At 38.9% G+C, this 15755-nt stretch overlaps 1 protein-coding gene across 1 annotated transcript in view; it reads left to right on the plus strand.

Annotated features, from left to right (window-relative positions):
* Window positions 1-404: 404 nt before the first annotated feature.
* LOC110288425 (dynein heavy chain 7, axonemal-like) overlaps window positions 405-15755 on the plus strand; it is a gene marked incomplete at both ends in the record, with an annotated part of 111435 nt that continues 96084 nt past the window's right edge. The window contains 5 exon segments of the mRNA XM_021154779.1: window positions 405-480; window positions 4158-4283; window positions 7255-7374; window positions 12059-12242; window positions 12791-12970. Of these exon segments, the coding sequence (XP_021010438.1) occupies window positions 405-480; window positions 4158-4283; window positions 7255-7374; window positions 12059-12242; window positions 12791-12970 (686 nt within the window).

Raw genomic sequence — 15755 nt, forward strand, 5'->3', positions numbered from 1 at the left:
GGAGCAGAGGGAGCTTGCTCTGCTGATTTTATAATTCCTGTGTGACACTCTTATGTAGTTTCAAATGCAAAAAGGCAATGTGTGCTTTTCCAAGGGGAAGAAATTCTCCTCTTTTTGCTGACCTACAATTGAACAAGAGTGCTTTTGATGGAATAACTATAAAGGGAAATATAATATTAAAGTCAGTTATCACTTCCAAATGAAGCAATAGGAACACATTGTTAAGAAAAAGATCACAGACACGGACCTTTTTCCTCACAAAATTGTCTCATAAATGTATAAATTTCTCTTCACTACAGAACTAACACAGTTTAAGTGATTAATTTTAATAGAATTATTTTTCTCAGAAATATGCTGTAATTAATCTAAGGTTATTTATCCCAACTTTTCAATTTTTTTCTTAGTTGACTTTGTTTTAAAAGATCCCAGAGAAAAAGATGATGATGGCAAGATAACTGAACTCCCACCTCACCGTGCTGAGTAAGTGAGCATGTGTCCTAATGGCATTCACTCTGTATGACAAATGATATATAACTACTGCCAGATTTAAAAGAGATCCCCTCATGCTTGCATTTCCTCATATATGCATACATTTCTCATATATGTGCTTTATATATTTTTATATTACATATTTATAAATATTATCTATATTTTTATTTATTTTATTTAAATATATATTTTCTTCAGGGACTCTGCTAAGGTGAAAACTATGGGAAGGAAAAATATACTATCTCATTGTGTTAGGGTTGCCATTGCTGTGAAGAGATATCATGACCAAGGCATATCTTATAAAGGCAACATTTAATTGGGGTTGGCTTATGGGTTCAGAGGTTCAGAGTCCATTATCATCATGGTAAGAAGCATGGCAGTGCCCAGACAGGCATGGTGAAGGACAACCTGAGAGTTCTACATATTCATCCAAAGAAAGCTAGGAGCAGACTGTTTTCTAGGCAGTTAGGAAAAAGGTTTCAAAGTTCATGTCCACCATGACACACTTACTCCAAAAGGGCTACACTTGCTCCAACAAGGCCATACTTCTTAATAGTGCCACTCCCTGGGCCAAGCATTTTCAAACCACCATACTTATCAAAGGGCTAATTATTTTCCCCCTCTTTTTAGTATGGTTTAAGGTGAGCCTGCCTTCCTAGAGGAAATTCCACTTTCTTGTGGAGTGATTCTTTGGTGTAGTGATTGACTGTTCAAACAACTTGGCTCAGTCTGAACACCTTGGTAAACTCAATCACCCATAGTATGTTGATGTCAGATTAAGGAAATAAACAAATACATTTCTCCTTAGTGTCATTTAATCAAGAGGGAGCCCAGATTTCAATTCTCTACTCTACTCTTCCTTTGTATTTTTTTTTCTGTTGTTGTTGTTGTTCTGCCTTTCTGCTATATGAGTGTGAACCTGAGCCTCTCTGAATATTGTCTCATGATTCTGAGTGTCCCTGTCTCTTTGTCTCTGTGTGTATCCCTGTGAGCTTGTCCCTAATAAAGGGCTTCCTGAATGTTGTCTTGCAAATCTCCCCCCCCTCCCTCATTGCTGTGTGTGTCCCAAATAAAGGGATTTACCCCTTCTCTTTTATTAAACAATACAGAAACCATCTCATGGGGGAAAGAATGAGGGATATTTACAGGAATCTTTGTAATGTTACTTTTTCCTCCTATTTTTATTAAATTATTATCCCAGGAAGTGTATGTAATTTAAGATTACAGCTATGTATTAATTTAGATTGTAACAGTTAATTACATAAGAAATCTAAGGTTTGTTTTTACATTGTTCACTTAAAAGCAGATTAAACAAATAGATTGAACACACAGTAGGATAGCAGTCTTAAATTTAAGTGACCTTAAGGTGCATTATTATTTTTGACTGTGAGGTCCAGCAAACAATTCCCTTTTCTTTGAATGTAAGAGTTTTTGTTTTGTTTTGTTTTGGTTTGGTTGGTTGTTGTTTCTTAATCAAAATATGTTGTCACACAACTGAATTAACCCATTTATGCTTTTGTAGCTTGGGTTGTCAGCTTGGCATACTCAACCAGAGAAGTGATCTCACCTAACAGCTACTAGAGAGCCCTGTCAAGGCCATTGTAGTATTCTCCCATTTGAATAGGTGGTCATAAACTCATTGAGGAACTAGATGAAAGATCACACACTGCCTCATGTTTCTAGCATTTCTTGCCTCTAACCATGGACTTTATTTATTTATTTATTTATTTATTTATTTATTTAGGCTTATGGCCAAAGACAACAATAAAATCCAGTCATTAAATTGCCTGTCTCATTTCTGTCTCCTGTCCTCATTTTCTTCCTACTATAGAGGTGACACACTAACTGCCAGTTAGGGAGCGGGACAATGGAATCTGATTTCTCTTTGTTATGTGGGGTCATCATGTGTGGCACTTGGGCCATCAAGTAGGCCTATGTAGGAGACTTGGGAATTATATTAGTGGTTATATTTATGCAACAACCAGATGTAGGGAAAAGAAGAAATCTTGACTGCCTAAATCAAGTGTTAAACAAAATTGATGATAAAATTATGGACATAAAGTGAACATATTCAAGTATACAGATGATTGAAAATACTATAAATCAAACATGTATTTGATATACCTGACCATGGAGTACCACAGTTTAGTGATACAGTGTGCTACAGATCCATTCATGAGTACCTTGCCAGCTGCACAGTGGGCTACCCCACAGTGCACTGCCTAGCATCTTCAAAGCCAGCTCAGAATAAAATCAGAATCCAAATGTGTTGCTTTTCTAGCATCATAGAGCCAGAAATCTCAGAAGTCCAAATATGGTAAGGATATCCCACAGAGGATATCTTACATATTTGAAAACATGTAAATATATTTGAAAATATGTTTTCAAATAAGAATGGTTGTGTGTGTGTGCGCAAGTGCACGTGCGTGATTTGTAAATGATTTGGCTTTAACTGTCAATTTGACAATTTAGAATCACCAGGATGAGAATTCTAATAAAGAACTATCTATATCAGGTTGTCTTATAAGCATATCAGTGGAGGATTGTCCTGGTTGTTCATGTATAGAAGAAAACTTAGCCCATTGTTGGTGACTCCATTATCTACATTGAGCTCTGAACTATTCAGCATGCATATATTAGCTCTTTGCTCTTGACTGTATATGATGCAATAGCTGTTCTGAGCTTTTTCCTTTGTGACTTTCCTTCTACAATGGGCTACAACTTGGAATTGTAAACTGAAAACTTCTCTTTCCCTCACATTGCCTTTTGTCAGAGTATTATATCACAGCAACTGAAGTGAAGCTCTAGTCTCCATTTAGAAAAATTAGCTTGCCATTGCTTGCAGTTTATCATTGTACATTATTTACACATTCAAAGGTATTTAGAGACAAAAATACCTTGTATTTAAATATTTAAAACAAACTTCATGATTATTGTCAAGATTAAGTTGTGCTAACCACAGAGTATATATTGTAGAATATAATTACATATTTTGCAATTTCTCCTACTTTTTTTCATTCATTAATTTATGAACTTTACATCCTGACCACAGCCCCACCCTCCATCTCCTCCCCTGAGGCACATCTCTGCAGGGCTAGGTGTATTCTCTCCCACTGAGACCAGACAAATCAGAGCAGTTAGGGGAATGGGATCCACAGGCAGGCAACAGATTCAGAGACAGCCCCTGCTACAGTTGTTGGGGGACCCACATGAAGACCAAGCTGCATATCTGATACATATTTGTAGGTAAATATTTTGTAATTTCTTTTTTTTTTAAAGATTTATTTAATATCACATGTAAGTACACTGTAGCTGTCTTCGAACACACCAGAAGAGGGCACCAGATCTCACTACGGGTGGTTGTGAGCCACCATGTGGTTGCTGGGGTTTGAACTCAGGACCTTTAGAAGAACAGTCAAAGTGCTCTTAACCGCTGAGACATCTCTCCAGCCCCTATTTTGTAATTTCTAAGAGATGATATTAGAACAAAAATGATTATTACTCAAAATATATCTTTATTATAAAAAATACTTTTTGTAGGGCTTAGGACTAGACACAGGATCTTGGGTGATCTAGGCAAGTGCTCTACTACTGAGCCAAATGCCCAAACCAATGCTGCTTTTGATTTTTAGGGAAGATAATTCAGTTTTTCTTTTTTTCTGTTTCAGAATAGAAGTCTTGCCAAAGCCATGGAGGAGGTCTTTCCTATCTGCATGCAGTTACATTAGGGATCACTTGAATGCAATGAACCCTATGATGCTGGCTGTGCTAGATCTGTGGCATAGCACTTTTAAGTGAGTATTTCTGGGCTTTTTGAAACTAAGAAAAGCTTGGGTTTATTTATTTAATGCCTGTGAGTGCTTTGCCTACAGCTATGTGTGTATACTATATGTGTGTATACTATATGTGTACTATATGTGTGTATACTGTATGCTGGGTGTCTGGGGAGGTCGTTGGATTTCCCCAGGTCTGGAGTTAGGGTTGACTGTAAGCCTGCAGTGTTGGTTCTAGGAGATGACCTGGGTTTGTGCAATAATAGGTGCTTTTAACCACTAAGCCATCATCTATGCCCTNTTTTATTATTTTAATTGTAAATTAAAAATATACTACAAATATGAAAATGTGGTTTTAATAAATAATATGTAACATATAGAATAATAAGTGAACACTGTCTTTTACATCTAACTCATCGTACATGTCTTCTCTGTCTAATCACCGTGGGTGGTTTAAGGATACTCCTAGCTAGGGGACTTAGTGTCCATTCCTTGTTTTCAGTGACCCTTAACATTAGCTGCTGCAGTGCTCAGAACAGTTCACAAACGTGATAAACATTGCTCAAATTAACAGCCTGCACTGAAGTTCCCTGACAGCTGATGGAGAGTGTCGCCTGCCTCCCAGGAGTTTCTAGTGGGGCCCGAGCAGCTGTGGACAGAAAGGGTTTAGCAGAGGTGGATATAAAGGTTCCTTGGTGCATCTGGAACAACAAGCTTTGCCCCTTCAGCAGAAGAGGACCTGCCATGTGGCCTGGGGACTCTAACTTAACATGCTCTCTTTCTCAGAGGCCTGTTACAAACTCACAGAAGTACTCCTCTCCAGCAATATGCTGATATGGAGACATGGTTTAAACTTTACTGAAGTAACACACTTTTAGATTTCTTAAAGACAACCTTCCTTTAGACCCCCTAAAACCTGGGGCATCCCTGCACCTATGAGAACTGTGATGCCACCCTTCGTGTTTCCTCCTCACAAGCCAAAGAAGTGACACACTGAACAGTTGCAGTGCTGAGGACATTTTCTACATTGTTCTGTGGTCATTTAAGCATATGCCTGTGGATGCCCCCTGTGGTGGATTGAATATGCTTGGCCCAGGGAATGGCACTATCAGGAAGTGTGGCTTTGTTGAAGGAAGTGCATCACCATGGGGGTGGGGTTTGAAGCTCTGCTCAGTGCAGAAAAGCCAGGCTTCTCCTAGCAGCCTTCAGATCAAGATGTAGAACTCTCAGCTGCTCCCACACCATGCCTGANTNCNTGCTTNATTGCTCCTGCCTTGCTGATGATGGAGTAAAACTCTGAACCACTGAACCTGTAAGCCAGCCCCAATTAAATGTTGTCCTTTATAAGAGTTCTTGGTCATGGCATTTCTTCACAGCAGTAAATCCCAAACTAAGACACCCTCATATATACATGCATCCCACAGACACATTCTATAATGGGTGATTTGTTGCAACATCTTAAAGCGTAAGTGTTTAACAAGTGTTTTACATATAAATGAAGATATGTTCTATTATTTCCCCCCAAAGTATCTTACAAGCATCCCTGTGACTGATCTGGGATTCAGCAAGTCCTGTGTCTTTATATATTCACAAAGGTGTAGGATTTGAGGGATCTGGGGCTTCTTTGGCAGAGAGCTTCCCCTTCCCAGGCTCCCTGAACCTCAGGGCTTCCTTTTGAAGAACTGTTATTACTTGGTATTAGAAGCCAGCATATGCCAGCAAGATTTTGCTGACAGGACCCTGATATAGCTCTCTCTTGTGAGGCTGTGCCAGTGCCTGGCAAATACAGAAGTGGATGCTCACAGTCATCTATTGGATGGAACACAGGGCCCCCAATGGAAGAGCTAGAGAAAGTAACCAAGGAGCTAAAGGGGTCTGCAACCCTAAAGGAGGAAAAATAATATGAACTAACCAGTATCCCCAGAGCTTGTGTCTCTAGTTGCATATGTAGCAGAAGATGGCCTAGTCAGCCATCAATGAGAAGAGAGGCCCTTGGTCTTGCGAAGATTATATGCCCCAGTACAGGGGAATGCCAGGGCCAGAAAGCAGGAGTGGGTGGGCTGGGGAGCAGGATGGGGGGAGGGTATAGGGGACTTTCAGTATAGCATTTGAAATGTAAATGAAGAAAATATTTAATAATAATAAAAAAGAAGCCAGCTCTGAATGCATCAAGCTTTATCACCATTTCTGTTCTAACCCTCTGGTTTCTGTGAAAGTTCAGTTTAAATTCTCACCAAATTCCACTTAGCAGTGATGCTCCCCAATGTCATATTCCTGTTGAATATATATATAAAACTTTAAAATTTCAGTCACTGTTATGGTTTGGGTCTGAAAGGTCCCCTATGAGGCTCATATGTTTCAACTTCAGGCTTGTTCTCAGTTACTCAGTATTCAGAGAAGGCTGCGGGGAGAGAATGGATGGAGAGGGTTCTGGCCTCAGTAGATTAATCAGTTTGTGAGCTCATCATCCATAGGCCTGTTGGGAAATGAAGGAAACTCAGGAACTAAGGAGGTGGGTCTTAGCTGAAGAGTGGATCCCGGAGGCCTGCCCTCAGAGACTGTATCTTGTCCTCAGGTCCTTTACTTTCAAAAGCTCTTTGCCTTTCCCCCTTTTTCCCAGCTGCCTTGGCCTCCCTCCTCCCAGCTGCCATGAGCTGAACACTTCTGTGTCACCGTTGTCACTCCACCATGAAGCTCTGCTTCACCACAGACCCTGAAACAAGAGAGCCAAGCAACAGATCATGAACTGAAACTTTGGAAATCAGGAACCAAAACAACCATTCTGTTCTTGTCTTTCTCTGGCATTGTGTCACAGCAACAGAAAACTGACCACCACAGAAAATCTCATGTTCTTGACAGTTGAGTTTTATAGAGTACAGATTTTGATTGATAAATCTAGGAATATGGTATTTTTCAGAACAGACAAATTAGCAAAATCATAAATACCACAAAATCTTTATCTTAAATTGCTGTTTATTTTTATCTCTTGCAGGAAATTACGTTTAGTTGACATAGAAGAGTTTCACAAGCGCCAGGATGCATTAGAGCTGTCAGAATTTCAGAACATTGTCATTAAACATACGGAATCTGCCAAGGAGACGCTACTTAAAACGTAACGTTTTGGACTCTCAGTAGGAATGTTTAAGCTTAGAGATGTGATTGGTGAAGTGTTTCATTTCAACAACTTTTAGAAAATCCACTTTAACAGGATTTGTTTGTTTTTTTAAAAACACATTTCTGTCTCAGATTTAAATTTGTCCTTAATTATCTTGGTCTGTAACATGTCCAGATGTTGCGGACAGCAACGAGTAGAAAGAAGTTAAAATGCTTGTCACTATCAGAGGCCTTCTTGTAAATTTGTTGCTATGGCTTCTGCACTGTGAGCTGGTGGACACCAGGCAGAAATGATCATGCTCTAGTCACCACCAGGCTTTGTGTGATATCTACATACCAGGCACAAGCTGTGCTCTCTCATGGCTTTGGGTGGGGAACATAAAAACATTTAGAGGATGACCCAGAAGGGAATGCATATGGCTTTAAAAAGTTTGTGACCTCAATGATATTAGATCTATTAAAAAACAATTAAATATCTCCTTGGATTGGTCCTTCAGAATGGAATAGACACATATGATAACTAATTACATAGGCCCCATGTAATTGCCAGACAATTACATGGGGTCACATAGGACAATTGTCTTTAGCTTGATCATTAATTTATTAAATACAGGACATTAAAATTAGGTCAAATTAAAATTAACAAAAGACACAAAAGTTTTGACCACCTCACGATTTCTAAAAGTTAAGTAGAAATGTATGTTGATCATTTAAGATTAAATATATTTTTTATTTTTTCTCCAATAAATTAAAATAATAATACTTTTAAAAAGTTAACCTTTTTATTTTATTATATATTAAATTATATATAGTTGACAGAAAAATAAAAGTAGAGAGCAGATAAAGAATGGAGCTGTAAAACAGTGCACAGCAGATGATGACATCTTCAGGATAGGGCATGGATGAATTACCTCAGCCTGTAGTTCTGGGGACAAACCCCAGCTCAAACTTGAATGAGATGGTGTCACAGAATAGAGTAGAGCTCAAAACTTCATTGACTTCTTTTCTGATAAGAATGTAGATTGGTTATCATTGTGTGTTCACACTCCTGGTGCATTCACACTGACTGGAAGCACCATTTGGTGAGCCAGGATGTGTTCATCATTTCTGAAAGGCAGAAACCAGCTCACAGCAGACAAACTAGTGAAGTGAACTAGTGCCCTGCAGGTGCCCCTGGCCCTCAGCAGCTGCTGTGCTCTGTCCACTTTCTAGAACTGCATGTCTCTGCACTTCTGCTTTTCTAGCTCTTCATTCACACCCCTGCAGTTTTTTCTGTCTCTCTTCACCTCATAGTCTCCTAAAAGGGGGACTCCCTGAGGCCTTCTCATCTTTACATCTACATCAATTCCATCATTCCATTGGGCTGACCCACTGCAGCATCATATCTGTCCTCTGAGCTCCAGGCCCTTGCCAAACATATACAGAGCATATCCACCCATGTTCAAGTCACATCATGTCCATAACAATTACGTACTCTCTTCTAAGTCTGAGGTTCTTGGTCTGGACCATTGCCAGAGCACCCTAAACTCTGTGGCTTTTAAAAATCCCTATTGTTCATCTACAGTTTCTCATTCCCTCCACACTGATCATAGCAGAGTACTATTTTTTGAGATATTATTTACTTACCATGACATTCACTTTTGTATAGGTGTAGAGCTATGGCTTATATAGTATTCATACAGCTCGGCAGTCATCACCACTAAGTTCCAGAAGGTTTTCTTTGCCCCAAAGCAACATTTTCTCTCTTGGTAGGCCGCCCCGTTGTTCTCCATCCCACAAGACCCTGCTGATCCTAGTTTTGTCTCTGTTAACTTTTCTATTTGGGAAATGACATTTCAGCTGTATGTGGCCAGCATGTTTTTAAGGCTTGTCTATGGTATAGCACTGTGCTGGTTAGTTTTTGTCAACTTGATACAAACTAAAGACACTTGTGAAGAGGGAACCTCAAATGAGGACTTGCTTCCATCACATGACCATGGTCCCTTCTTGTCTTGAGTTTAGTTTGCTCCTTTTTTTTTTTTTAATTTCTAGTGGAATTTGCTTGTATTTTAATATAGATGCTTAGAGCTAAAAATTCCCACTGTTCATTGATGTTTGTTTATTCCTCAGTTTAGTATTAATGTCATACTCACTCAAATTATTTTTGTAATTGGTCTTGTGATTTTTGTCTATTTATGTCTGTGTATAGCTTATCTCCACATACTTGTGACTCTCCAGGCATCATGTTTTGATTTCTAATTTTGAAGCTCAATCTTTTTATATCTATTAAGACCTATTTTCTGACTACCATTCATTGAGATGCCATCTGTGTCCCTTTCATCTTTTTTTTTTTTAGATTTATTTATTTATTATATGTAAGTACACTGTAGCTGTCTTCAGACACTCCAGAAGAGGGCGCCAGATCTCGTTACGGATGGTTGTGAGCCACCATGTGGTTGCTGGGATTTGAACTCTGGACCTTCGGAAGAGCAGTCGGGTGCTCTTACCCACTGAGCCATCTCACCAGCCCATGTCCCTTTCATCTTAATTCCCATTGCTTCTGCCATGGGCAGACCCATTTTTACTGTGTGTGTGTTTGCACACACATGCACATATATACATGCAAGCAATCATGTGAGTTGAGATGCACACACATGTGAATGTGATGTTGTCCTTAGATGTCTCCACCTTGTTTTTAGAGACAGGTTTTCTTATTGGCTGAGGTGTGTGGATTTGACTTTACTGGCTCTCTGGAAACCCCAGAGATCCTCCAGTCTCTACCCAACCAACACTGGAGTCTAGAGTGCACTGTTTTATTGGTGTTTTAATGTGTGTTCTAGGGACTGAACTCAGGTCCTCATGCTTACACAGAAAGGACCAGCTGTGATGGTTTGTATATTCTTGGACCAGGGAGTGGCACCATTTAGAGGTGTGGCCTTGTTGGAATAGATGTGATCTGGTTGGAGTAGGTGTGCCATTGTGGGTGTGGGCATAAGATCCTCACCCTAGCTGCCTGGAAGCCAGTATTCTGCTAGCAGCCTTCAGATGATGATGTAGAACTCTGAGCTCCTCCTGCACCAGGCCTGCCTAGGTGCTGCCATGCTCCCACCTTGATGATAATGGACTGAACCTCTGAACCTGTAAGCCAGCCCCAATTAAATGTTTTTATAAGGCTTGCCTTGGTGTCTGTTCACAGCAATAAAACCCTAACTAAGACACCAGCTAAGCTATCTTCCTAGCTGGCTGTCACCCAATATTTAGATAGCGCAGTGGTTCTCAACTTCCTCATGCTGTGACCCTTCAATACAGTTCTTCAGGCTGTGGTGACCCCCTACCATAAAATTATTTTGTTGCTACTTCGTAACTGTAATTTTGCTACTGTTATGAGTAATAATAATATACATATGCATATATGACATGCAGGATATCTGACATATGACCTCTGTGAGAGAGTCATTTGACTCTCAAAGGGGTCACAACCCACAGGTTGAGAGTCATTGAGATAGTCCCTTGCAAATTATAAATGACGTCTCCATTCCCGTGTTTCTGTAAATGTTCCCCTTCATTTTAGTACCTCTCATTTGTTGACAAAATAACGAATACGGCTTCTTAATTTGTTTTGAAAATTTGCATCATGACTCTTATCTCTATTGTCCTCCCCTCTGAGCATCCTTTGACCTTCGGCTTGTAGAAACATAGCATGAGTTCTTTTAGTTTTTTTTACCCTATTTCTACCTCAGATGCTTCTGCTAGGACTTTGGCAATTACTATTTTCAGTGTAAAGTCTTTCTCCAAGATTTAAATGTAAAGGGTCTCTCTGTCCTTTGACTTCTAGCTATTTCCCAAGACACACCCACTGCTTTCATCATTATGAGAGAAAACTACCTTCTGAAACACTGTGCTTAGGACATAAGTGGACTTGCAGTACATGTAGAGCAAAAGTTTATATTTAAAACTTAGATTTTTTTCTGTTAGGACACGCTGGTCATTTCTATCAACTATTGTTTAAAAGTTCATTATACCTCATGGCAGAAAGTATCAGTGTTCTTTAATCTTGCAGTACCAACAAGGATTTTATAAGCTGGAAATGTCAGTGATTTTTCAGCATGAGGTAGCTACATATGAAATTGCACCATTATTCTTTTATTACAAGGACACATGCACCTTTGAAACTTCATTTTAAAACAGTCATTCTTTCAGTATTTCACATTAAGGGAAATTGGGAAAATAAAATCCATGATGTTTTTGATTTGTGCCTTGTTTTAAAGCTAAATGCGAATTGGGAACATGGCATACCATGTGAGTTTAACTTGGTATAAGCTAGCTCTTTGATCATTTACTCACTCTATGGCTTTAAACTAACAGATATTCCATGGGGACCATTTAAGAGCCTGGAGAGAAGTGTCTAGTAAGGTTATTGCCCATATTTCTCCAAAACCTGCAGGAACTATAATTGCAAGGGTAGATTTATGTCTTACAGCACCCCATCGTTGAGTCATTTTCTATTGGTTATGATTTAAAATTTCTTTTCCTTGGAGAAGTGAAATACTCTATCACTTACGGCTCAGAGAGTGGATAATGTCACTTAGCAATAAACCCCTTTATGAAGGCCTTTGGCTGTCTAGAATTTACTGTTAATGCCTAATGTAAGTGGAATAATACACTGAGGGTATTGACTTCTAAATGTCTTTTCTTCTTTCAAGGTGGTTTCCAGAAGTGCAGAATATTTATTACCAAGGCAATAAGAAAAAGCAATTGCCAACTGGCAAGAGCAGTGCCAAATTGGACTCTTTTTTCAACTGTGCTGCTACACTCATGACCTTACAGCTACAGGACCTCATTCTCATCTCCATGCAAGACTTTACAGACCTCATCGCCCAAACTCCTGTAAGTCCAGCTCAGCTAGCAGGTGTGCCTTTGAAAGGTATGCCCTTTCAGAAAGGAAACTAGCAAGGTAGCTTTTCTGATGAGATAGCAGGATGGAATAGAATCTTCAGATCTATTACACTTGCATGCTAAAAGGTTAGGTCAACTTGCACAGTTTGACAAGATTATCATCACAATGGTGAGGATTTGGGTAAATACTTGAAGGATGATTGAGTTTTGAAGGCTTGGGTATAGCTTGCTTTGAGGAGTTCCTTTTATCTCAGGAAGGAGACTGTTTCCTACAGCATGAACAGTGCCTTGGGATCAATGTCCTTGACCTGCTAGTTAACCTCTAGGTCAAGTAAGACAGTACCAAGCAGTACCAAGGATGGCAATCACTCCTGCAGTTTTTTCAGTAGGATCTGCTCTTGTTTAAGAGTCTCAGGTACAAGAGAAAGTCCATTCTGTGTATTTAATTGGGGCTGAAATAATTTTCATTCACAGCAATTAATCTCCACATCTCTATATCTCTATGTATACCTATGGTTATTTTTTTTTTAATTTTACAGGAATCAATTAGAGTTTTTGAACATCCAGGTTTCATCATGAGGCTGGTTCTTGATAAAGAGGCCATTAAGTTTGAACCCGAGTTTAATGAATACATAGATATTCTTATAAATATCTATGAAATCATGATTAAGGCTGTCAGCTTTGTGCCAAGAGTTGAGACAAAATTGTATTCCCAATGGGTAAGTAACAAGGATATTCTGATTGCTGCCCTGGAAGCTCACCCCCATCACACCTCACAGCCTATCTTAGCCTCTAGTAGACGCATCACTAGCTGGGGTTTGGAGTGGTTATTCTTAATTTTTAAATTAAAAAAGAGAGAGAGACAATAGGGTTTTTGTATATTTCTAAATGATTTCTTTTTATATGCAGCATGTGCTTATTTTATATGCAATTCACGACTCGGTTTTGTGTTAGCTAATTTTATGTCAACTTGACACAAGCTAGAGTCCTCTGAGAGGAGGGAGCCCCAACTGAGAAACTACCTCCCTAATATCAGTCTGGAAGGCACTTTCCCAATTAGTGATTGATGGGCACATTTGGCCTGGTGGTCCTGGAACCTAAAAGAAAGCAGACTGAGCAAGCCATGGAGAGCAAGCCAGTAAATAGCACTCCTCTATCACTTCTGCCTTAGCTCCTGCCTCTAATTTCCTGTTCTCTTCAGTTCTTGCCCTTGATATCCTTCGATGATGGACCATGATGTGGAAGTATAAATAAAATAAACCCTTTGGTTCCCAACTTGCTTCTGGTCATGATGTTACATCACAGCAATAGAAGCCCCAACTGGACAGGTTTAGATTACTTAACATTTTGACTATAAAATTATGCATGGCTATTCTTTTCTAATGAGAGACAGAAAGGAAGTGAATCTGGATGGGAGAAGAGTTGGAGGGACTGGGAGGAGTTGAGAGGTGGGAAACTGTGTTCAAATTATACTATATGAGAAAATAATCTGTGTTTAATAAAAGGGGAAAAATGGATAAAAAATAAATTATACATTGGGAAGACAATGTCCCCTTCAGTGGATGCAATTATTTTATTTTATTTTATTTTCTAGAAATTTTATTATTCTTCATACAAACAGACTTGGACACTTTTTGATGGCCCTTACTACTTATTAATTAAATTTTTTTGGTCTTTACATATACTAATTCTTTTCCATTCTGAGTTTATAATTCGCTAATTCCAAATTTCCATTCAGAATACCACTGTCTGTGGTCTTGGCCTGTGTGATTCTGCTGTTGGTAGAACTCTGCCCATGGTGGCTAATAACCTCTGGGTTCTTTCCCTTTTTACTATGTGACAGACATAAGACCTCAGGACATCTCTGTGGCTGCTGCCTAAGTTGGCTTCTCTGGAATTTGGTAATCATTTGAAAGCTCTGGAAGGCTCATCTTTGACTGAACAATTTTTGACTTGATACTTTGGACACACTGGTTCTATGCTTATCCAAGCCAGAGACTAGAATTCTGATAGTGGACTGCTAAGGCTACTATTTCTTTCTCTCTCATACGCAAATTCCTCATTCCCCCCCACCCCCAACTCCCAATTAAAAGGTTCTGTGTCCTTTAAGTTTTGTCAAGATACGTCTCCTGAGAGTGCTACTTTGCTCTACTCTGACACTTTGTCTTCTGACAGTCATACTCTGCCCCCATGTCCTCCTTGCTGGGGAGTCAACAAATCTTTGACCATAAAGATGATTGAAGTCTTCAGGCTCATGCAAGCACACAATGACCTGCTCTCATTTTGGCTCCATAGACTTCCCCCACCCCCTTTACTTTTTTATTCCTTGTGATATATTAGAAGAACCAAATTTAGTAATTTTCTTACATATTCATGTATTCTGAAATAGTTGTTTTCTGTTTATCGGTTCTTCATATCACCAAATTTTGAAGTCTGTCAAAATTTACTGCTTGCTTTGCCTTTACATAACTACAACTCATTTATTGCATTTATTCCTAATATTTTACCCTTTTTTGAGAACAGAAATTGTCAAGGTAGCTTATGAAGCACACTGATATAGCAAGTTAATAAGATAAGAATTACCAATGAGTGTACACAATGAGTTTAAATTAGTATAAAAATATGTAATTTAGACTTTCGAGAAGAGAATATTTGTTTTGTGTCAGATTTATAAAGCTAGGACTTGCATGGGGCATTGTATGTGCGGTGATGGTTTTGTCAACTTTACTTGGTCACAGTTTTAAAAATAAAAATTACGGAGTTCTCTATGATCACTACCCCTAGATGTCTCTAGGTGATTTGAGGTTCAGCCAGATTTTGAAATAAATTATAAGACTAGTTTGAATAAAATAATTACATGGTGTCTCAATGACCTTTTGGCAGTAGATGCAGAAGCAGATATATATTTCTGTTCATTAATATATTTGATAGGAATGGAAAAGAGATAAAAATACACCTTTATTTCCCTTGGAAGGCAAACTGGTAAGGGATGAGGCACCATGAGTCTAAGCTCATAACTGACTCATGATCTAATATGATATTCTTTGACCACCTGAGGTATCACATGAAATATCATTTTCTTACCTCTCAATGGGCACTAATTAAATTTAATATTAGAAACTTTCAGGTGATTCTCAGTCTGAAAATCTAATTATGTCTAGAAAAATAGCTTATTTTAGAAATTAGACAAGCTGCTAATAAAAATGTAAAAAACAGTCTAAGATGAGTATTAATGACCTTCACAGGAGAACCCATAAATCCACCTTGCACACAGCCCATTGTGTGGGATGAAGTATTCTAAAACTGTTTTGTAGAAGAGACAATACCAAGTGCACCCTGAGCCCAAGACTGAGGGACTGATCAAGGTGGTAACATTCAGTAGTGTTCCTATAAACAATGTAGCTTTTCAGACAGCTGATCTTCTGAAGTGCCCAGTAGTAGGCATAGCAGGCAGACACCCACGGGATATCTAAGGTGGTGAGATCAATTTCCGTGTCATAGAAA

This window comes from Mus caroli, unplaced genomic scaffold, assembly GCF_900094665.2.
Source record: "Mus caroli unplaced genomic scaffold, CAROLI_EIJ_v1.1 scaffold_5285_1, whole genome shotgun sequence".
NCBI lineage: Eukaryota > Metazoa > Chordata > Mammalia > Rodentia > Muridae > Mus > Mus caroli.